Source organism: Phascolarctos cinereus, unplaced genomic scaffold (genome assembly GCF_003287225.1).
Source record: "Phascolarctos cinereus isolate Bilbo 61053 unplaced genomic scaffold, phaCin_HiC Scaffold_5;HRSCAF=322, whole genome shotgun sequence".
NCBI classification, from domain to species: Eukaryota; Metazoa; Chordata; class Mammalia; order Diprotodontia; family Phascolarctidae; genus Phascolarctos; species Phascolarctos cinereus.
The window spans coordinates 271,972,185-271,994,514 of record NW_027555958.1 but is presented as its reverse complement, the minus strand read 5'-3'; the positions used below and the strand labels follow the sequence as shown (position 1 = coordinate 271,994,514).

Below are 22,330 nucleotides of genomic sequence, written 5' to 3'. Positions count from 1 at the left end.
GACATAATCAGACTTTATAAAAATCTTGACATTAAGGCTTTGAGCCCAGTTGACAAGAAGAATGGTAGCACTATCAGTAACATTGGGGAAATTAGGAAGAAAACATAATTTGGTGGGAAGAAGTTTAGTTTTGGGGGCAGCTGGGTGGTGCAGTGGATAGAGCACTAGGCTTGGAATCAGGAAGACTCATCTTCCTGAGTTCAAATCTGTCCTTACTTACTACCTGTGTGACCCTGGGCAAGTCACTTCACCCTGTTTGCCTCAGTTTCCTCATCTGTAAAATGAGCTGGAGAAGGAAATGGCAAACCACTCCAGTACTTTGCCAAGAAAACCCCAAATGAGATCACAAAGTATTGGACATGACTGAACAACAACAAAGTTTAGCTTTAGGCAACTTGGCAACTTTAGGCTCTGGATAAAGAGGACTCTCTTCCATTACCTCTAATAATTACTAATTGGGTGATCTTGGGAAAGTCACTTAACCTATCTGGGCCTCAGCTTCCTCTAATGTAAAGTAAAAGGATTGGACTAGAAGGCCTTTATCTTAATACAGACTTATGAAGGTTTGGAATACCAAAATCTTATATAGTGAAAGGCAGTAATTTCCCTTATCTCTTATGTTAGCGGGGGAAAAGTGTGAGGTGCACCTAGTCACAGCTGTGGTGTTAGGGAGAAATGGGACCCAGCCCATGAGGCACATGATTCTCCATTCACCCTCGATCTCCATATTCCCTAAATAAAAAACTTGGGAAATAGGAATGGCTACCAAATGCTAGTGGCAGCCTTGGCCTACGGCTCATGTTTTTGAGGCAAGCTGGCCTGTCTGGGAAGCCACTAGACAAAACTAAAACACAATATACAATGGGGACAGACCCAGAAAATGCAGTAAGAAGGCTTTATGTCAGGGGAAGGTGGAATGGGGAGTAGGCAGGACACTCATACAGTACAGGGGCATATGGGGAGGATGGACGCACAGGGCAGTCTGCTGGGGTCTTGGATGGAGATACGGGCCCAATGTGGGGGGAGTGGAGTGGAGTGGATTTTTATAGGGATCTTATCAGAGTCAATTGAGAAAAGGGTCAGGGAAGCTTGATCCTGGCATATTGATGGCATATGTGTTTAGGACTGGTGCTTATGCAAACATCACTCAAGGTGCTTCCAAGTAAGATGGTGATATGAAAAGGAAACACCCAGATAACCAGAAGCCTGGGAGAGTGGTGGAGTGTAGTGCTAGTGGGATCTCAGCTGGCTTGTCAGAAGTGGGTGTATGTGTGTGGGGAGGGGGAATGTAAATGGGGAGTAAGAGAAAGCCAGTCCCCTAGTAGGTCACTTCCCAGGGATTCAGGGGCCAAGCAGCATATATGCCTCTGAGCCCTTAAAAAGAGGTACAGCAGGGGACAAAGGAGGGAAAGAGACAGCAAAGCATATAGACATTTGATAGTGAGTGACAGAAGTGAAGAGTGAGGTAGCCCTCTAGGAAATATGAAAACAGCTCAATCTCCTGCTGGGGACCGAACATGCCAAAAAGCAAGAGACAAAGCCAGCTCCCTCTTTGCGGTTTACAAGAAGGAAACTGAGACGAGGACCAAAGCACCGCCTGTATTGGGCCACCAGGAAACAGAGGCAGGGAGAAACCATAAATTAAGCAGAGGGAGGGACCTGCTCCCAGCCACCCCACCAAGAATTGTTGCAGGACAGCAGCATCTCGATGGTACCAGATCTCAAACCACACTACAAAGGAGTTATCATCAAAACTATTCAGTACTAATTAAAAAGTAGAGAAGTTGGTCAGTGAAACAGATTAAATTAAGCAACTGAATATAGTTGCATGGAGTTTTATAAACCCAAGGAAACCAACTACTGGGGTAAAAGACTTCCTGGTCAACAAAACCTGGGAAAACTGGAAAGCAGTGTGGCAGAAATGAGGCCAGCATCACGCGATATGCCACAGTGGTCTCCAAGTAGACACATGACCACCTAGAAATGAAAGGTCACAGAGTAAACAAATTGGAGGAACAGGAAGGAAATACTTTTCACAGCTGTGGATGGAGGAGAGTTTTTGACCAAACAAGGAAATGAGAGGATTACTGAAGATACAAAGGAAAATTTGGCTACATAAAATGGAAATCAATGCTGTCAGAATTAGAAGGGAAACAGCTGGGGAAAAATAAATCTTTGCAGCAAATTTCTCTAATAAAGTCTGATATATGAGATATATAGAGAATTGATGCAAACATTAGAGCAGGAGCCATTTCTCAGTAGATAAACGGTCAAAAGATATAAACAGGCAATTTTCAAAAGAACTGCAAGCTATAGGAAAATTGCTCCAAATCACTGATAAGAGAAATGCAAATTAAAATGACCCTGAGGTTCCACCTCACTCTGGAGTGTTGTGAGGCTCAGATAATGGATATTATTATATTATTATATATAATGGATGTAATATATATCCAATTATATTATTTTATAATGAATATAAAGCATTTTGCACATCTTAAAATCCTATATAAGTGCCAGTTATTATTATTATTATCATTATTATTTTGTTTATTATTGCCTCCAATCTTGTAATGATTTTACTCCCTGAGTGTTCTATTTTACTCCTGCTGAGCTCAAGGAATGTTTATAGAGCAATAGAAAGGTGTTCTGGTAAATATTTAACAACCAGGTTCTGGGGGGGAGTTGGAGGGGGAGAATGTATACAACATACTTTTAAGTTTTATCTGCATTATTAACAGTTTCTTAAGTTTAGACAATCAACAAAACAGTACATCAAGCCCTGATTTGTAGTAATTTCTGAGGTAGAAATGCTCACGTTGAAAATTTAGCAACGGTTGAACATGTTGAGTTGATTCCAGCACACTCCCTAGTCTTCATTGCCAAATCCCATCAGACTGGCAAAGAAGATGAAAAATAAAAATAATGATTATTAGAGGAGCTGCGGGAGGACAGAAACACTAAGGACACCAGCAATTTGGAGCTATAACCAAAATGTCACTAAATGTTCATATCCTTTGACCCTACAATACCAACATACCGCAAACATGTCAAAGACAGTAGATTTTTCTTGTAGTATGGAACTAAAAATAAAGTGGGTGTCCACTTTATTTATTCCACATTAGGGAGTGGTTTAATAAATTGTGGTTTGTGAATATTGGGAATCTATTGCACTGTGAAAAATAATGAAAGAGGGGCAGCTAGTTGGCACAGCAGATAGAGCACTGGCCCTGGAGTCAGGAGGACCTAAGTTCAAATCTGGCCTCAGACACATAATACTAACTGTATGACTCCAGGCAAGTCACCTAACCCCAACTGCCTCACAAAAATAATAACAATAATAATGAAAGAAATACAGAGAAAACCCGTAAGATTTGTATGAACTGAAGCAGAACAGAGTGAAGAAAATCAGCAAACCGATGTGTACAATGACGACAATAATATAATGGGGGAAAAAACTTAAAAACTCAAAAGCTATGATGAATGCAACTGCCAATCAATCATGACTTCAGAAAACTAATGAGGGGGGCAGCTAAGTGGCACAGTGGGGTTGCTGGGAACCCCGATGATGCAGTTTGGGATTGCTGGTAACTTCAAAATGTCAGAGTACAGGATGAGTCTGCCTGGAAAGAATTCATACACTCAAATAATCTACCAGTCAGTGGGGCAGTTTATTGTAACATCAATAGGAGCCGGGTGAGATTCCTAGTGAATCTTTGACTCAATGAGGGTGAGACTGATGCTTATTTACAAAAAGGACAGTGAAAGGATCTGGATGGGATTAAAGAGTGGTAAGGAGTCTAGGGTGGGTCAGGTGCAACCTTGAAAGAACATCAAGTAGGCTAATTAGGTGATATAGACGGGATTAAGGTATATGCAAGTAGTCTGGAGTGGGCCAAGAGCACTGTGAAAGGATGTCAAGTAAGTTAATTAGGTGATCTAGATGGGCTGGGGTGGGCCAGTTGCTTTGGGTGAGACTCCAGTGATCTGGGCTGCTGAAATGCATGGGAAAATTCAGGGTCTAGGTCCCATCACCTCATCAGAGTCAGAAGGACCCGAGTTCAAATCTGGCCTCAGACACTTAACATTTGCTAGCTGTGTGATCCTGGGCATGTCACTTAACCCTGTTTACCTTGCAAAAAAGAAAAAGAAAGAAAAGAAAACTAATGAGGAAGGATGCTTTCCACCTCTTGGCAGAGAGGCATGGAACAAGGGGGCAGAATGAGATACACATTTTCAGATACAGCCAATGGATGAATTTGTTTTTTGCTTATATAGTAAAGTAGGTGGCATGGGGGTTAGAGTCCTGGATTAGGAGTGTGGAATGTCTGCCTTAAACACTTACTTAGCTTTGTGACCATAAGTTGCCAGACCTCTCTCAGCTTCTATTTCCCCGATCTGTAAAATGAGGATAATAATAGCACCTACTTCACAGTGCTGCTATGAGGATAAAATGAAATAATATTAGTAAAGTGCTTCATAATACTTAAAGTACTATGTAAACACTAGCTATTATTATTATCACTTCTTTGCTATGAGGGAGAGCTCAAGGTGGGGGGGAAGCATTCTGGAGGGGTGAAATAATGGTGCAGAAAAGAAGAACATAAATGAATCATTAAAAAAATACAGACTGGAACAAAAGGAGGTTCAAGAGGGAACATAGACAAGCAGAGAAGTTTTGTTACTGTTGTGTTAAATTTAATTTACTTAAAAAACCCAAACTACATAATAGAAGCTCACAATTTTACACACAGATCTCTTTTTCTTGGTATATTGAAATATTAATATATAATCATAATGAAAAAAGAATGTTTTTTAAAAAAAAATCACACAAATCAACTTCAATGACTCACTCCAAAGCAGGCAATTGGGGTTAATTTTTTTTAGGCAATTGGGGTTAAGTGACTTGCCCAGGGTCACACAGCTAGTAAGTGTCAAGTGTTTGGTCTGAGGCCAGATTTGAACTCAAGTCCTCCTGACTTCATGGCCAGTGCTCTATCCACTGCACCACCTAGCTGCCCCCCAAGGACAACAGCTCCTAGTCAGGGAGGCAATCAACAATCCTCCCACCATTCTCAGTGGCCGGCTTTCCTGACTTTAATGTCCCTCACTAGCTTGGTAACTAATAAGAACTCCAACCCTTCTATGACAGTGGTAACTAATATGTAGTCCCTGATGACCCAACTGTTGTGGCCCAGCCACCGCCTGAGTCTGGGGCCGCAACCCTCAGAGTGAACCACGTTTTGAGCTGTGGTCTCATCCATGCGCAGGGCGCCAAAGCCACATTGAGAGTTGATGATGGTTCCATTTTCCCAGGGGTTAATACAGCAAGAGGGAGGAAGACCACAGGCCTGGACTCCTGGGGAACTGCAGTTAAAGTATCTGAAAAGGAAGGGGAAAAAGGACAAATATGGATCCAGAAGATAACAAGGGAATTTTCATCAACACTGCAAATGCAGCGTCTAGAACAAGGAATTTATAGCTAACAGGTGCCCAAGGTATCACCTAGCCTAATACTCATCCTAAAGATGAGGAAATTAACAGTCAGAGAGAATCGACCTTTAAGTTCATGTTGTTGTTGTTATGGTTCAATCATTTTCAGTTGTGTCCAAATGTCTGTGAACCCATTTGGGGTTTTCTTGGCGAAGATACCAGAGTGGTTTGCCATTTCCTTCTCCAACTCATGTTACAGATGAGAAACTGAAGTAAACAGGGTTAAATAACATGCCCAGGGTCACACAGCTAGTGTCTCAGGTCAGAATTGTACTCAGAAAGATGAGTCTTCCTGACTCTAGGCCTAGCACTCTATCCGCTGTGCCGCTAGCTGCCCTGTCAAGGTCATAAACCTAATAATAAAGGGCTGGGATGAGAATCCAGCTTTCCTGGCTCAAAATCCAGTGTTTTTCCCACTCTACCACAGAGCTTCTTTACAGACATCTATATAAAATGTATTCCCTCCCCCAACTTAAAAAACTTCATAGCCAGTGATAGATATAATATAAAAATATAATGTGTGTGTGTATGCGTGTGTGCATGTGTGCATGTGTATGTGTGTGTGTGTGTGTGCTGCTTATGCTAATTATTTGGGGATACTTTGTTTTTGTGAATATATTTAAATTGCAGAATGTGGGCCAGTGTTTCTAGAAAATGAATGAGCGCTGATTGAGTAAGTCTGGAATTTTCTGGGGATCTAGGGAGTATGGTTCATTAGTGAATTATATCTTCTTCTGGTTTTTTTTTTGGGGGGGGCCTAGGCAATGGGGTTAAGTGACTTGCCCGGGGTCACACAACTAGTGATCTGCTTCTAAACAGGGGTAGACAATTGAGCTTGGAAGAAGATAAACCACCTTCATCATAGCGTTAGATTTCATAACTCTATCCCAGTCAATAATGAGACAAAAATAGGCTTTAGAGAAGGGGCTCTTAACTTGTAGACCTCATAATAATAATTCCGCATGGAATTACTTTGGGGATAGCTATATGCAAAGTCATAAATAAGCAAATGCGCTTTTTGTCAACTGAATAATGTCTCAAATACATACAGTATGCATAGGGAGGGCAGTGATTTGTGTGCCTTCAGAAAAGGAGAGCAAATATCATCACTATGCCCTGACTTTTCAGTCTTGATAAACAAAGCCTCTTAGGTTATTTGTAAAGACCCAGGCTAGTGACCAAAGGCATAATGGGAGTTGAAAGGAATGTATTCACGCCTACTCAAAAAGCAGACTGAGTTTAGAAAGTGCCAGTAAAGAGAAAGAGAAAGCAGTTTTAAAAAAATATCAGTTTAAACCTAGAACCTCCTAGCCCAGCTGTGGGTCTGACTCACAAAAGAGCTAAAATTAGACCCTGAGGCCATGAGCTAAAAGAACCAAGACCATTCCTGTGGGAAAGAGTCTATATAATAATTACAATTCAGTGGAGAACTAGTGGAGAACAATTCAGAGAAAAACCAGAAGAAGGCTTTGCATCTGAGAAGATAATATAGCAGTGTATACCAGAATGTACAGTTAAAAAAAAACAAGCCTCTAAATGGTAGAATAGATATGGAAGAGTTTCAGCTTGGATATAGCCATTAGAGGATGAATTTCTTGGATATGTAAGTATCCTACATATTTTTTGCACTCTCTTAGGGATATTGCCTGGGTATAGGTATATTCTTTGGTCACATATAATCCTTTTCCTGAACTAATAGTATAAGAATCTGTGGGGGAGTATACCCCTGTGTTTAGGGTAAGATTTTCCTTGTTAATAATTTTGTTATGTATTTAATTATGTCATTATTTTAATTATGTTATATATTAAAATGTTAAATTTTAAAAATTAAAAATATTAAAAATGCATTTTGCTTTAAACAAATATATCCTTTGTTTGGTATGGTAGCCAGGGGCCCTGTGAGTTTTGTGGCTTTGACCTGAAGTATGCTTTGTATAGGAGGTAGTTTTCAAAGCGCTCAGATTTGAGGGGCACTAAACTTGGAAATGTATTATTATGTTTCAAATATATGTAAATGTTGTGGTTAATAGATGTGAATTCATTCATTATTACTTAAATTAGTTAAATTAGTTAAATTTATATAGCTCTTTAAAGTATATAAAGCATATTATCTGTCTATCTCTATTATCTCATTTGTTCATCATAATAACCCTAAGGTAGGTGCTGTATCTTCATTTTACTGAGACTGAGTAGGTTAAGTGATTTGCCCGGGGTCAAAAAGCCAATTTAACCAAAGCAGAACTTGAACCTAGGTCTCCCTGATTCTGAGGCTGCTATTCTATCCTTATTCCATACTGCTTCTCCAAAAGTTACCTGTAAACAACTTTGAAAGCCTTGCGTAATTTTCTAGCAACAGATTTTAAAATTATGCTATACTTAGGGTCTGCTAGGTGGCACAGCTGATCAAGCATCAGTGCTGGCATCAGGAAGACTTGAGTTCAAATTTGACCTCAGACATTTACTAATGGGTAACCCTGGACCAGTCACTTAATCCCAATTGCCTCCAAAAACAAAAAACAAAAATTATGCTATACTTGCTCTAATATTAAAATTAGTTTATGTACCCTGGGCACATATTCAATGGTTAAAGGGCAAAGGTGTTAATGCTGTATCTCAAGGCAGAGGTGGGGGTGGTGCCAGCCTGATTTGAAAAATGTGCCCCAGATAATTATCTTCAAAATATATCCTCTGTGTGGGGACAGAAAGCACTGGGCTTAGAGACCTGGTTGTAATACTTCATAATCCTATGATTATGGGCTGAAATTAATCCTACTTGTACTACTTGCCTCAGAGAATAGTTGTAAAGAAAGCATTTTATAAATTATAAGGCATTGTATAAATGTAAATTGTCATTGTTGTTGTCACTGTTGTTAAAGACTTTCTGAGCATACCCAGGTAAGTCCCTTCAGCATGCCTTCATGTAAGGGGAACCAGGCATGCTCCAAAGGCATCATCATCTTCACCATTATTAATTTCTGTTAATCACATGTTTGCTCTTCCTTATTAAACATCCATCTCTTTGAAGGCAGGTCCTGCGTCTTGCCTTTACAGGCACAGGGGAAAACAATTTTGGAGTGGACAGGAATTCAGGACAAAAGTCACCAGCTAGTCTTGAAAAGCAAAGCTCCAGGGTAATTTACATCAGGCCAGTGTTAGCAGCCACGGACAGGATCCCCCAAAAGGAATTTTCTCATTCACCCTCAGTCAAAGAGCAGGTAGAGCTCAGGGAATAAGGCAAAGCAGTGCAAAAGACAGGCATCCTAAGAGCTTTTGCAGGGTGTAGCTGTGGTTCTGACTCACAGAAGCCATAGAAGAGCAATGAGGCACCCAGTTAGCCACACGAGAAGCGTGATGATTACTTCTCTCCAGAGAGGAGGTACCATAACATCATCAACTCGGGAGAAAACCAGAAAACAGCGACAGTTCAGTAGAGAACCACCATTGTGGAACTAGTAGATGGGAACGTAGTGGAGCAAATAGCCCAGAAAATGACATCAGCACTTTCCAACTCAGTAGAGAGAGTAGTAGACCATTGGACACCATCATTGTGCACCAGCAGTTTTTCAGGGTGGCAGAGGGAGACCTAGCTTTGGAGGCAGCAGAAGTTTCCAGCTAGGGTGCAGCCGTGGGAGAAGGAAAAGAGGTGCCTGCCCTGTGGTTCTAAGTGTGTTTGTTCTATCAGCCACATGCTCCTTGCACATGGTCTTTCTCTCACCAAAGTTGTGGGAGTCTGTGGGAGACTATTCCCTTATGTCTGTAGGGGTAGGAGGGAATTTTCCAAGCCATGCCACTTAATCAAATGCCTTTTGCTTTAAAATTAATGTCTATTCTGACTGGGTCTGATAAAAGAGAAGCATCAGTGAGGTAGTTTTGGATAGACACTGACTCTAAGTATATACTTTGAACTTGGGATAGATTTCATGGGACCCAGATTGGAGGTTGTACCAGGCTACACTGTTCCCTGACACACCTCATATAGGAATTCAGTGAAGACTTGTTTACTTACAAATTCAATTTCCAGTCCTGGTAGGACACTACCCCACAGCACTGTAGGCCCAACTGTATTTCATCCAAGAGAAAACGCAGGTCTGAGTCATCCTGGTAGCGAGTAATGGCCACTAGCATAGTACTGTTCAATATATCCTGGAGTTGGTCCCATAAAGCATATATCAGGATTCCTGCCAACATCTCTAGAATCAAGAAAGTGAGGATCCCCCCAGCAAAGAACCAAAGAAGGCAGACGTTCTCACAGAGGGCCCCTATGCAGCCAGCTAGGGATACAATGCTGACTGTCAGCCCTACGACCACAAACAGCAGCATTGGGTCGGTACCCAGGTACGGCAGCTGCTGGCTCCCCAGAGACTCCTTATCTGTCAACCCCCACAGTCCCACCACTAAGGTCAGTAAGCCAAGAAGAGAGAAAAGGAAGTTGAGGAGGAAGATCAAATACTTGATGCAGCTGCTCCAAAAATTAAGAGGCAAAGGGAGGCCTCCTTGGAGAGCCACGGCAGAGTGCCACTTATCACCTTGAGGGAGGCAACCCCAACCGGAGGGACCTGCATTATGCTTCTTTGGTATTGGTTCCATATGGCTGCAAGACAAGGATGGTGACTCATCGCTCCCAGCTTCCTAGACAGGGAGGAAATACAATAAAATCTTATTAATGACTTGACCCCACTAATTTAGAATTTGTGATGAAAGGACACAGTCTGGAATGAAGCTTGCTTTTGCAATTATTTAAGAAAGAAGAAGGGCAGCTAGATGGTGCAGGGGATGGAGTGCCAGGCCTAGAGTCAGGAAAACTCATCTTCCTGAGTTCAAACCTGACCTTAGACACTTTCTAGCTATATGACCTTCAGTATGTCACTTAACCCTGTTTGCTTCAGTTTCCTCATCTGTAAAATGAGCTGGAGAAGGAAATGGCAAACCACTCCAGTATCTTTGCCAAGAAAACCCCAAATGGAATCATGAAGAGCTGGATACAACTGAACAAAAAGAAAGAAGAGTTGGCTAAGTAAGATAATGGTATAAATAGTTAAGATTTTGGGAAGAATGGTCAAGCAGATGTAGGTGAAGGAAATGTTGGAAGTTTCCTTTCCTGAATCAGCTCCTAGCTCAAGGGCTGTGGGTATTTTAATTTGTTTTCAATTGACCGCTATATGAATGTTAAAAAGAATGTATTAGATACCAGAATCAACCCTCTATCCAGAGCTCTATGTAAAGCACTTAAAGGGAAATACAAATAAAATTAAAGGATCTCTCAGCAGAAAGGACCTAATTCAACCCCAACATATTACAAGTGAGGAAACTGAGGCCCAGAGATGATTTTTGTCTTGAATTTTTTAAATTAACAAAAAAAACCTATTTTCTCTCCCTTCTCTACATCAGAAACAAATAAACCCTTATAACAAATATGTGTACTCAAGAAAAAAATTACTGCATTGGCCATGTCCAAAAAGTGTATGTTTTAATATGCACCCTGAGTCTATCACTTCTCTGTCAGGAGGTAGGTAGCATATTTCATCCCTGGTCTTCTGAGATCATGGTTTGTTATTTCATTGATTATAGTTCTTACATCTTTCAAAATTGTTTGTCTTTAGAGAATGTTGTTATACATCATTCTTCTGATTCTGCTCAGCGTCAGTTCACACAAATCTTCCGAAGTTTCTCTGAAACCATCCCTTTCCTCATTTCTTATAACACAGTAGTATTCCATTATATTCATATGCCATAATTTATTCAGCCATTCCTCAGCTGATGGGTACCTCCTTAATTTTCATTTCGTTGCCAGTTGATTTTTGTATTTTAATATTTGTGCAATACATTATATGATCTTCTAAATTAAATTGTAACCCAGACAACAAGACACAAAGCCACTTGCTAGCCAAGGACTGAAGCCGAAGCATTCCATGTTGGAATGCAACCAAGGCATCTGTAGGCTTAAGAGCTATGTAGTGACCATCAGGAAAACAATAGCTTTTTCCGAAAGTGGCTGTTTATCGGTTTGCATGATTCTGAATCATTAAAGCTTGGGCAGTAGCTGGAGTAGAGTGCTACCTGGTGGCTAATTTGGGCATTGCACTCGATTGATGAAAATTCTTCGATTGGATAATTAATTCAGTGAAATGCTCCCTCTTAGTACCCTTAAGGGAAACAGCACTGTTCTAGGTAAGCACTATTCCCAGAATGACCAAACCAATTCACAGGTCCACATCAAGAAGGCATGCACTGGGGTAGCTAGGTGGCAAAGTAGATAGAGCTCTGGCCTAGGAGGACCTGAATTTAAATTTGACTTCAGACATTTGACACTTACTAGCTTGTGTGACCCTGGGCAAGTTACTTAACCAAAAAAAAAAAAAAGTCATGCGCTGTATTTACAAACAACACATTGGACAATCAGCATGGCCCTACATGCCCCACTCCTGATTTCAGCACCGAAAGTACATTTTCCAAAATGATATTGATTGCCTCCAGGAACCTACTTCCGTCCTCTTGACCCAACATTAGCTCAGTATGGACCCCAAACCTGGACCTGGAGACAGACATCCCTGAATGCTTGTCTATCTCTCTACCTCTCCATGGTCCACCACAATCTAGTCCCTGGCCTGTTAAGTCAAGCTCTTAGGTGTGTACCTGCAAGAACTTGCCTCTTGATTTCCCAAGGCTTACCACAACGTGATCTTTTTTGTGTGTGTGAGGCAATTGGGGTTAAGTGACTTGCCCAGAGTCACACAGCTAGTAAGTGTTATGTGTCTGAGGACGCATTTGAACTCTGGTCCTCCTGACTTCAAGGCCAGAGCTCTATCCACTGCTCCACCTAGCTGCCCCCACAACCTGATCTTGACCATGAGCTAGCAGGTCTGGGTGTATACCACCCCAACCTACCACTACTTAGACCTGGACAAAGACTGGAATCTGAGAAACTCAGCTCTCCCATGCACATCCCAGTAAAGGTAATAGAGGTGAAAGTACAGATGAAGATGAAGTACCTTCATCCAATCCAGAACTGCAAAATAAAGAGACAGCCAGGAGTCAACAGTGGCTAGGATAGGCGTTACATGAGAGAAACCAGCCCAAATGTTAGTATGCACACCCAAAGCCTTTGGGCTAGGGGAGAGGGGCTTTCTGAGTTAAACATGAGTAAAAAGGAAAAACAAACAATGTTTGTTCTATGCATTAAGCATAGAAGTTCTATGCATTAAGCAAAGCCCAAGAGGTAAGCCCAGACAAAGAAAGTAACTTCGCAGCAATTACTAATAAGCCCATAGAGGACCAAAAGACTTCCTATTCACAAGGATTGCAAGAAGAATGGCTAGGAGAAATAAAACAAGAAATTAAAAATGAGCTTATAATTTATAAGAGTATAGAGGAAAAATTGGAAGGAGAATAAATAATTTTTAACAGAAGGTGGAAAATCTAATCTGAATAATGGTCTCCAGGAAAGATAGAATGGAGTAATCAGAATTCAATAATTCCGTGAGACAAGAAATATTCAAACAAAGCCAAAAGATTGAAAAAAATTCAAGAATATATAAGGTACCTATTATCAAAAGTAACTGAACTGGAAAACAGCATGCCCAGGGGGAAACCTTTAAGAATTATCAAACTCCCTGAAAATGATGATCCAACAAAACAGTTGGATACCATATTTCAAGAAACCATAAAAGAAAATTGCCCTGAGAACTCAAAGTTTTGAAAAGCAATGTTAAAAATGGTTTTTACATGTAACTGGGGAGAAATAAAATACTAAATTAAAAAATAAATTAATTAAATAATAATTTTTAAAAGGGGGGAAAACTTAATCCAAAGTGTTTAATAAAAGAGTTTAAAAGGAAAAAAAAAGAAAATTGCCCTGATCCAGGGGACAAAGTAAAAATAAAAAGATTATTATTGACCTTATGATAGCAACCCCAAACTCAAGACATTCAGGAATATAATAGTCAAAATAAAAACCTTACAAGCAAACAATAATTTGATTTGAAGGTTCTCATCAAATTCTTCATCTAATTCTCTATCTCTTTTTCTTCTGTAGAACAAGAGGCAGATAAATGGTCATTATTTTCATGGTGGTCTTTGTGCTTATGAGTGAATGCTTACCATATGGTAAGCACTGTTATAAGTGCTGGGAATACAAATACAAGAGCAAGTACAGTGCCTGCCCTCAAAGAGATTATATTGTAATGGAAGAGGCAACACAAATTGATGTATAGTGGCCAGGGAAGGTGGCCCTTTCATCAGGAAAGTTGCATGGGTGGTGAGTGTGGCCACAATGAAGTAGTCTGGTTGGAAGAACAAAGACTGGTGAGGCATTTGGCCAGACTTTGAAAAGGATGGCTGGGTAGAAGGGAGTGAAGCAAGGTATGGCTGGGGCTTCCTCAGGTAGTGAAGTATTGGTCTGAGAGAAGCAATCACTAATCAGGAGATAAGTTCTAGAGGTGGCAGTTCTGCAGAAGAGACATTGGAATCTCCAGGGCATAGTCTCTGGAGTGGATAGCAAGGCAGTTGGCAAGGTCAGGGAAGAAATATCAGAGAAGAGGGAGTGAGGTGAAGCTTGGCTGGGCCTTTTCGTACTTTAGCTCATCATGAGCACTGCAGTTCAATGAACTAATGCTGGGTTTTTATTGCTTTTGGGTCCATGACAGAACCAATTCAACTAATTCCTTTGCTTTTCCAAAAAGAAACTACCTACTATCATTCCATTTAGTTTCAGTTTCCTTTTGTCTTCTTACTTCATATATTGTAAGAATAAGCATTTTTATCGATGTGGTTCACATCTAGTAGTCAATTTCTTGGTTACTAGTCAAAGTTCTGTTGTTTAGAGTACAGATAATTAAATTAATGTTTATAGATGTTCTAAAACTTTGATTATTAGAATCCTCTGCTCCATTTTCTGCCATTCCATGACCATCACTGTGGAAGTACTAATACAGTACTGATCTCAAATTATGTCATAAAGCAGTCATCACAATTAATATGTGATAAAAAAATAGAAATGTGGATTAGATAAGCTAGAATAGAAATGAATATATGCTATAGTTTAGTCTCAATAAAACCAGCAATACAAACTGCTGGAGAAGGAAGGAAAACTTAAAAAAACTTTTAAAAAATTAACAAGCATTCATTTTCTTCACCCCTCCAAATGAACAACAAGAAGAAACTTTCTTGTAACAAATTCGCTTATTCAAGTAAAGTCAGTCGCTTCACTGGCCATGAAAGACTACAAAATTGAACCAAAAATCATTGGGAAAACAGGACAGCCGTATGATGAGAAATGCACTTCTCTAAGTTCCTTAGACTATATGCCACAACAAATTCCAGATGACTGAATGATCTAAATATTAAAAGCCATTCCATAAAATAACTAGAAGAAAATCAAAGGTTAGAGCCTTTATAACTCTAGAAAATTCTTAACCAGCTATAGTATAGAAAAGATTATGAAAGACAAAATAGATTATTTTGATTACATAAAAAATAAAAATATTTTTACACAAATAAACCAATGCAGCTAGAATATATTTTTTTAAAGATATTGACAGGGGGGTCAGCTAGATGGTATGGTGGATAGAATCGGGAGGATCTGAGTTCAAATCTGGCTTCAGACACTTGGCACTTACAAGCTGTGTGACCCTGGCCAAGTCACTTAACCCACTGCCTAGCCAAAAAATTTCAAATAAAATAAAAAGATATTGACTTGGAAAAATTTTTGCATTAAACATCTCTGATGTTTGACATTCATAATTTAGAAGGGAAATGACAGGAAAACCTCAAAGCCATTCCTCAATGTATAAGTGGTCAAAGGAGATGAAGAGTTTTCAAAAGAAGAAATGGAAATATCAGTGATTCATCTGAAAATTGTTCAAAATCACCAATAATCATAGAAACATGAATTAAAACAATTTTGAAATAGAAACTCACACCCATCAAATTAGCAAATAACAATAGCCAGTGTTTACATAGGGCTTAAAGATTTGCAAAGCACTTTACATATTATCTCATTTTATCCTTGCAAAAACCCTATGAATTCACTACTATTATTATTCCCATTTTATAGAGAAGGGAACTGAGGTTGAGGGGCGAAATGACTTACCCAGGGTTTGAGGCAGGATTTGAACTCAGGTTTCCCTGACTCTAAGTCCAGTACTCTACCAACTTGGCCCATGAAGAAGTGGCCTTTGTTCTTGCCTCTAAACACGCAAGTCCAGCAGATTTCCCCCTTCTATCATCCCTACTTTGTCATTACTCTTCAATTATTCCCTGTCTATTGGCTGCTTTCCCACTGCCTACAAGCATGCCCATGTCTCCCTATCTTCAAAAAACCTTCACTTCATCCATCCATCCATCCACGCTAGCTGTCTCTTATTTTTGAAAGCCTTTTTGTGGCTAAACTTCTTGAAAAGGCCATCTACAGTAAGTGCTTCCACTTTCTTTCCTCTTACTTTCTTCTCAGCCTTTTTAGAATCTGACGTCTGACCCCATCATTCAACCAAAACTCTTCTCTCCAAAGTCAGCAATGATCTCCTAATTGCTAAATCAAATGACCTTTTCCCTATCCTCATCCTTCCTAACCTCTCTGCACTGTTAATCACTATGATACTCTTCTTTCAAGGTTTTCATGACCTACTCTCTCCTGGTTCTCCTCCTACCTGTCCAATCATTCTTCCTCTGCCTCCTTTGTTTTCCAGGTCATGTTCACTAACTGTAGGTGACCCCCAAGGTTGAGTCCTGGGTCTTCTTTTCTTCTCCCTCTATACTCTTCCACTTGGTAATCTCATCACCTCTTTGCAGATGGCTCTTAGACCTACTTGCTCAGTCCTAACCTCTCTTCTGATTTCCAGTCTTGCATCACCTGCTATTTATTAGGCATCTCAAGCTGGACTTCCCATAGACATCTTAAACTCCACAATCCAAATCTGAACTTATTATCTTTCTTCACAAACCCTCCCCTCTTCCCAACTTCCTTACTCCCAGTCACCCAGTCTCACAACCTAGGTGTCATCCTCTACTCTTCACTCCCACCACTCCAATTGATCCTCCACTCAGCTGTCAAATTGATCTTCCTAAAATGCAAATCTGACCATATCTTCTGCCCATTCAATAAACTCTAGTCGGATCCTTTGTACCTTTGTAAGTCCTTTGTTTGGTTTTTACTTCTTTTTCTTGGCTAGGCAATGGGGTTAAGTGACTTGGCTGGGGTCACACAGCTAGCATGTGTCAAATGTCTGAGGCTGGATTTGAACTCAGGTCCTCCTGACTCCAGGGCTGGTGCTAGCCACTGCGTCACCTAGCTGCCCCCCCCACCTTTGTTTGGTTTTTAAATCCTTTCATAACCTGGCCCTTTCCTACCTGTCTGGTCTTCTTATATGTTATTCCCATCCATGTACTCCAGTGACCTTGTACCCCTTGCTTCTTAAACAAAGACACCTCATCTCCCAATGCTAGACATTTTCTCCGGCTGTTCCCCATGCCTAGAATTCTCACCCTTCTCATCTCTGCCTCCTACCTTCCCTGGCCACCTTCAAATCTCATTTTCTGCAATAAGCCTTTCCCAGTTCTTAACCTTAGTGGCTGCCCCATGAGACTACTCCCAATTTATCATGTATGTACTATATTTGTACACAGCTATTTGCCTGTTGTCTCTCTCTCTTTACTCCCGTCTCCCCATTAGACTGTGAACTCCTTGAGAACAAGCAGTGTAGGGGCATCCAGGTGGCAAAGTGGATAGAGTGCCAGCCCTGGAGCAAGGAGGACCTGAGTTCAAATCTGACCCCAGATACATAATACTCATTAGCTATATGACTCTTAAGTCACTTAACCCGAATTGCCTAAGAAAAAGAGAACAAGGAATGTGGGGTTTGGGTTTTATTGTTCTTTCCTTTTATTCCCAGTGCTCAGCACAGCATCTGGTACGTAGTAAGTTCTTAATAAATGCTAATTGACTTGACTTGTGCCACCTAGAAAAGAAAGGAAAATTCATTTTTGGAGGAACTTTGGGAAGACAGACATATTAAGCCACTGAATGAGGATCAGTGAATTATTCCAACTATTCTGGAAAGCAATTTGGAATTATCCAATAAAAGTTACTAAATTGTCCTTGACCCAGAGATCCCACCACTGGGACTTTATTTCTAAGAAGGTTACTGACAGCACTGAAATATCCATATGGACAAAAGTATTTGTAGTGGCCTTGTTTGTAACAGCAAAATAACAAAAGGGATTAGGGAATGACTGAGCAAATTGTAGTCTATTAAGGTGATGGAATATTATTATATCATGAATAATAAAAATATGGATAATTCATATACATCTGAAGATTTGTATCAAGAGAGGTAGAGTGAAAAAAAGGGAACCAAATGGATAGTATATAAACTGATGATGATTATGTAAATATTGAACAATAATTAAATTCTAGTAAAATATAATGGACTTGCTCATCTTTGTCTTTGAATTCTCAGTACCTAGCTTAATGTACTGCACATAGAAGCATCTTCATAAATGTTGAATTAAATTAAATTTGGAGGGGCATTCTGGGAAGATGATGGAGTAGGTCAGAGATTTCCAGGCTCTACAGAGTTCCTCTACAGACAGAAAAAAATAAAAAATAAATAAGTTGGTATTAACTAATGAAAGTTGAAGCACACACCTTTCTTTTCTTTTAACAAAAATATTTTCAATCACCCTTTTATGCTTTTTGGCTCAGCTGTTTTATTCTAATATATATTTCATCTAGATGAGAGTTTATTAAATTGCCATAATAATTGCCCAGGAAGAGAGAGAGAGAGAGAGAGAGAGAGAGAGAGAGAGAGAGAGAGAGAGAGAGAGAGAGAGAGAGAGAGAGAGAGAGAGAGAGAGAGAGAGAGAGAGAGAGAGAGAGAGAGAGAACACAATGCCTAGGAAGATACTCCTAGAAGACTCAAGTTGGTATAACCACAAGGAGAGGTGAGCAAGCTGAAGTGAGTGGTCATTTCTTCCCTTCTCCCCTGGAGGATAACCTGCCAGGTTTGAAAGGAAAGCCCTGCCCCTGAAGGGGGAGTGATTTGGGAGAGAATCCCTGCCTAGGCTAAGTGGGGGTAGGGGAGATTGACAGCTCAGCTAGCCTTACTGGCCATTGCCACCTGGTGGTCACAAAAATGATCACTTAAAAAACCCTAGCCATTTTCAAATCCTTTCCGGAGATCAGAGAGATATGGTGAGCACAGTGGATACTGGAAGAGATAAAGAAGACGGATTGTATGAGGAAATGGTGAGCAGACAAGACGGGGACTTCACAGGATGGCCTAAGGGCAGGCCCTGTTGTCAGATTCCTAATTAGAAAAAAAAATCTTGTATTTCTCCACATAACAGCATGTGAAGCCTTGGGCTTGCCTCGCCTCACATGGCACCTAGCATATTGGTGCTCAGTGACTACCAAGTTAATGGTGATGAGAATTAGGCTGCCATGACTCAGTTCATTTCACACCAGACAAGATTTGCATTCATTGGGGGCTTCTGTCTTCTCTCTAGTGGAATTAAGAAGAAATAGGGCGTGCTGCTACTGCTGCTGCTGCTTCTGCCTGAGCTGGAATCAGACTATAATTTGTTTTGTCTGTGAATGCCTGCAGCACTTCAGTCAAATAAGCTGAAGTACCAGGGATTTCCCTACTCAGGAGCTATCTTAATAAGGAAGTATCATGTTCTATATAGTAATAACAGCTAACGTTTATATAGCACTTAAACACTTTCAATGTACTTCACAGGCATGGTTTCATTTGATCCATATAACAAATCTGTGAGATAGGTATTATTATTATTATTATTATTATTATTACCATTAATCTCCATTTTACAGATGAGGAAGCTAAGGCTGAAAGAGGTAGTGACATGTTTAGGGACAGAGCTAGTATGTGTATGAGGCAGAATTTTAACTCAGGTCTTCCTGACTCCAAGTCTAATTCTCTGTCCAATGTACCTAGATGCCTCCTAAAATCTTGTCAAGGTAATATATCCTCCACAAAGCCATTCAGACCAATGATATACCCATTACACAGAATTTTTAAAGTTGACTCTATCTCTATGCATAAATTCCCAGCTCTATATATCTGCCTGTAGTTTCTCTTAGTTTCAATCCCAAATTAACAAATGTCTGTTAGATGGAAATTTGTTTTGCATGACTTTATGTGTATAATCAATATCAAATTGCTTGCCTTTACAAGGAGGAGGGAAGGGTAGGAAGGAGGGAGAGAATTTGGAACTCAAAATTTTAAAAAAATGTTAAAATTTTTTTACATGTAATTGGGAAATATTTAACAAAAAAAACCCCAACCAAATATCTATTAAGCAGTTCACACTAGATATACATTTCAAACTCGACATATTTCAAACAAGTAATCACCTTTCTTCCCAAATTGACCCTTCCTATAGACTTTCCTATGCCTGTCCCTACATGTTTGTCAAAGGTACCAACATTCTTATAGTTACCCAGATTTGTAGTTTCAGAGCCAGCCTCCTTAGACTGGAGTGCCTAAAAGCGGTCCAGTTTGTTTTTTTCTTGGCCTTCCTTTGTATCCCCATTTTGTACAGTGCTTGGCACACAGTAGGCACTTAATGAAAGTTCACTGATTTACTGCCTCTTTCTCACCCCACACGGGTCACCAGTTGCTAAGTCTTATTGGTTCAACGTCCACATCTCTTGCATGCTTCTCTCTCCTTACGTGACCACCACTCCATTGTAGGCCCTCATCACTTCCCTCATTCATTATTTCAATAGCCTCCCAAAAGTCTTTCCACTTGCCAATCTGTCCTCCACATGGCTGCCAGTGATTTTCCTAAAGCACAAGTCTGACCAGGTTACTCCACTCTTCAATAAACTCCAGTCTCCCTCTATTTCCCCTAGGATTCAATACAAATTCTTCTGTTAGGTTTTAATGAAACCCTTCACAACCTGATTCCAATATACATTTCCAGCCTTCTTAGCAATTACTCTGTGGTCCAGCCAAATTGAGCTCTCTCTTGTCATTATGTCTTTTCCCATGTCTGGAATCTATTCCCTTCTTACCTCCAGGATCTCTAATTTCTTTCAAAGCTCAGTTCAAGTATCACTTTCTAGGTAAGGCCTTTCCTGAACTCCTTCATCTACAATTACCTTCCCCCCCCAATTATCTTTTTATTTCATTGTATTTGTGTATTTATTATGAATCCATTTACATATGTATATATTATCTCTTCCAGAAGAATTTAAGCTCCTTAAGGTAGGGATTATTTCTTTTTTATCTTTGCATCACCAGTATCCAGCACAGAGTTGCTGGACACATGGTAGGATCTTAATATGTTTGTTTGTTTGATTTATTGATCTCAAATGAGATAACAAATTAAAGTTCTAAACAAATGTCAGTTATGATCATCTCAACTTCCTTCCTCAACCTCTGAAAATGCAAAATATTGAAGTTCCTTGAAATGCCCTTCTACAGAAGTCATCCCACTCTAATGGTAGATACTAATGAAGAAAAGAAGCATTTATGTAGAAGTTACTATGTACCAGCCACTATACTAAGCACTCTTTAGAAACATTATCTCATTAAGAGTTCAATGTCGAGTTCAAGAAAATGACCCCCAGGGTCTTTGCTACATGGCTTCATTGAAATGTTGTTGTTCAGTCGTTTCAGTCATGTCTAACTCTTCGTGACTCATTTGGAGTTTTCTTGGCAAAGATACTCAAGTGGTTTGCCATTTTCCGTTTCTAGCTCATTTGACAGATGAGGAAACTGAGGCAAACAGGGTTAAGTGATTTGCCCAGGGTCACACAGCTAGTAAGTGTCAGAAGCCAGATTTGAATTCTGGAAGATGGGTCTTCCTCATTACAGGCCTAGCACTCATGACATAGAGCCACAGTAACACATGGGGAGACTAGAGTAGGAAGAAACCATGATGATTGTTTATATTCCACGAGTTCTGAACCTTTTTTGTGGCATGGACTTGAGCAGTTTGGTGATATCTATGGACCCTTCTCAGAAAACATTTTAAAATGCCTAAAATAAAATAGGATTGCAAAGGAAACCAATTACATTGAAATAAAGCTGTAACTATTTTTTCCCCCCATCCAAGTTCACAGGTGCTGGGATTTAGTCCAGCTTCCTCATTTTACAGACAAGGAAAAAGACTCAGACAACTTGCCTATGGTCATAGAGTAAGTCTAAAGCAGAGTGGGGACCAGAACCAGGGCTGCTGATGCCAAGTCCACTGCTGAGGAAGTCTAGCGGGAAGAGGGGCATCTTACCGTCTAATTGTCTTACCTTGGGGAGCAGCTGAGTTCTTTCATCTTCCACCATCTTCACCTTCTTCCTGGAAAACCCTTTACCAAAAGGTTAAGAAAAGAGCTCCTCTCTCTCTGTGAGGTTTCTCAAGATTACAAGAGTACTGCTGGTGCTGATAAAATTCTTGGGGCTGGCTGGAGGCTGAGAACCACAAACATGGGGTTGGAGAGCTCTGCCGGTCAGCCAGATACTAGCGTCATAACTGAATCATGTGAGAAGTCACACTTTAGAGCTTAAGACTTGCATTTTCTCTTCTGGGGCATCACTAAGCTAACAGCATTTCTCAGATGCAGCAACTGTGTGTGGATTCTCTATAGTTCATTTAGCACAACATTGCTACTAAGGCATCCTTCTCCTTGTTATCACTGTCATCATTTTAGTAGAGACGTGGGCAAGGCTGGCTGCTTCAAGCTGAGGTGATTGTGCCTTGCTGAAGTTTACCATGGATCTAAGGTTTTGTTGTTACTTGTAGGCAATCAAGGTTAAGTGACTTGCCCAGGGTTCCACAGCTACTAAGTGTCTGAAGGCAGATTTGAACTCAGGTCCTCCCTACT

General features: G+C 40.2%; 1 protein-coding gene across 1 annotated transcript; it reads right to left on the bottom strand.

Annotated features, from left to right (window-relative positions):
* Window positions 1-4,754: 4,754 nt before the first annotated feature.
* TSPAN10 (tetraspanin 10) lies at window positions 4,755-21,965 on the bottom strand. The gene is made up of 3 exons (XM_021000993.2): window positions 21,756-21,965; window positions 9,497-10,119; window positions 4,755-5,379 (listed from the first exon to the last, which is right to left on the bottom strand). The coding sequence occupies exons 1-3, from the start codon at window positions 21,789-21,791 to the stop codon at window positions 5,073-5,075; spliced, it is 966 nt and encodes a 321-aa protein (XP_020856652.1). The 5' UTR covers window positions 21,792-21,965; the 3' UTR covers window positions 4,755-5,072.
* Between the last annotated feature and the right edge of the window lie 365 nt (window positions 21,966-22,330).

Excerpts from the sequence above, each read along its gene's own strand:
- TSPAN10 (XM_021000993.2), bottom strand. The coding sequence starts at position 21,791 with ATGGTGGAAGATGAAAGAACTCAGCTGCTCCCCAAG. Across the intron at positions 10,120-21,755 it reads GAACTCAGCTGCTCCCCAAG|GAAGCTGGGAGCGATGAGTC; the intron begins GTAAGACAATTA and ends CTCCCTGTCTAG. Across the intron at positions 5,380-9,496 it reads CAGGACTGGAAATTGAATTT|ATACTTTAACTGCAGTTCCC; the intron begins GTAAGTAAACAA and ends CTTCCTTTTCAG.